The sequence below is a fragment of the Rutidosis leptorrhynchoides genome, chromosome 2 (genome assembly GCF_046630445.1).
Source record: "Rutidosis leptorrhynchoides isolate AG116_Rl617_1_P2 chromosome 2, CSIRO_AGI_Rlap_v1, whole genome shotgun sequence".
NCBI lineage: Eukaryota > Viridiplantae > Streptophyta > Magnoliopsida > Asterales > Asteraceae > Rutidosis > Rutidosis leptorrhynchoides.
Window position 1 is genome coordinate 691,614,868 of NC_092334.1, and position 2,038 is coordinate 691,616,905.

Below are 2,038 nucleotides of genomic sequence, written 5' to 3' on the forward strand. Positions count from 1 at the left end.
GGTTTTTTTCATCGATACGCATATTCGAGGACGAAGTTTGTTGAGGTTTGGGGCTGTTTAAACGGCTTTATAGCCGTTGTAATATTTTTTTTTTAATTTTTTTTTTCAATACCTCCACTATATATATATATATATATATATATATATATATATATATATATATATATATATATATATATATATATACACTACTATCCCCATATAAACATACATCACACTTTTACTCTCATCCCACACAATATATATCACACTTTTAAATCCTCAATATTACTAAAAAAATCACAAAAAATGGGTCCAAAATTGGATAGTCTCACAAAATATGCAATAGATGCTGCGAGTTCGGATTTTGGTAACGTCGCACTCAATCTGCTCGATATGATAGATCTAGAAGAAGAAGAAGAAGAAATCGTCGAACCGATCCCAAGAGCGCCTAGAAGATTTTTTTATAGAGATCGAGAGGGAACCGGTATGCGGTTATGGAATGATTATTTTTCAGATAATCCCACTTTTCCCGGGGATTATTTTCGCAGACGTTATAGAATGAGTCGGCCACTCTTCATACGCATTTGCCAAGGTATAATTAATTATTCTCAAGAACCTATTCCGAATTATTTTTTATATTTTCATCAAAGGCGGGATGCTACCGGGTTGCTTGGTTTCAATATTTTTAAAAAATGCACATCTGCGATACGACATTTAGCGTATGGTACTGCACCTGATGCTTTTGATGAGTACTTACATATGGGTCAACAAACGTCATATGAATGTTTGAATAATTTTTGTAAAAGTGTATTTCATTTGTATGCTATTGAATATTTGCGAAAACCGACTCCACAAGACGTACAACGTCTTATAACTGCGCATGCTGAAGTACACGATTTTTCGGGCATGTTGGGTAGTCTAGATTGCATGCATTGGGCATGGAAAAACTACCCATATAGATACAAAGGTCATTATACAAGAGGCAATAATGGATACCCAACAATCATGTTAGAAGCGGTAGCATCGTATGACTTATGGATTTGGCACGCTTATTTTGGACCCGCTGGTTCAAACAACGACATCAATGTGCTTAATCAATCCGATTTATTTAACGACCTACTTCAAGATAATGCACCTGCGTGTAATTTTTCGGTTAGTGGGTGTAATTTCACTAAAGGTTATTATCTAACCGATGGGATATATCCTGAATGGGCGACTTTGGTTAAGTCTTTCAAAAGTCCACCTACCCCTGAATGTGCAAAATTTAAAAGGTTCCAAGAAGCTGCCCGAAAAGATATTGAACGGGCCTTCGGAGTGCTTCAAGGTCATTGGGCAATAATTAAAAACCCTTCCCGACAATTCTATGTTGAAAGAATCCGAAGAATTATGCACACTTGTGTTATATTACACAACATGATCACCGAGGACAATGGAAGGGCAATGTGTGACCTTGAAAAAAACTATAGGCCTGCTCGTCGTACAAGGAGATCAATTGAAGAAAGGTTTCAAGCGCACATTCGGGTTAATAAAGAATTGCGAGATTCCACCATTCATCATCTACTACGACAAAAGCTCATCGAACACATTTGGAATCTTCCTGCAAATTTTCGTGTTCGACACGTACCACAAGTTGGGCCTTCCGGTACAACCGCCAATGATGACAAAGACGAGGACAAGGACTACGAAGAAGACGAAGATGAGGACAACGAAGAAGACGAAGACTGTTACAACGATGATGAGTAGTTTAATTGTGTTTTTTTTATGTTTAAGTTTATGTAATTTTTAATTTATGTTCAAGTTATGTCGTTTTTCTTTTAAAAAAATGTAACCGTAACCTTTGTTGTTTAATAAATGTGATGTTCAAAAACAATTTTTTATTTGTTATATAATAATAATAATAATAATAATAATAATATTAAAAAAATGAGGAAGTATGTCATGGTTGGTAATGGTGTGTTATGGGAGTGTTATAGGAGGAAGTGGTGAGAAAGGAGGAGAGAGAAAGCTGATGTGGCAGTGAGGAAATGCCCATGACGGCGTCATGGTTGGGATTGGT

The 2,038-nt window shown here is 36.1% G+C and overlaps 1 protein-coding gene across 1 annotated transcript; it reads left to right on the top strand.

Annotated features, from left to right (window-relative positions):
- The first annotated feature begins 288 nt into the window (after nucleotides 1-288).
- On the top strand, nucleotides 289-1,725 carry LOC139890360 (protein ALP1-like). Its single transcript, XM_071873248.1, has one exon. It carries the CDS (start codon nucleotides 289-291, stop codon nucleotides 1,723-1,725), a length of 1,437 nt encoding a protein of 478 aa, XP_071729349.1.
- Nucleotides 1,726-2,038: the final 313 nt, after the last annotated feature.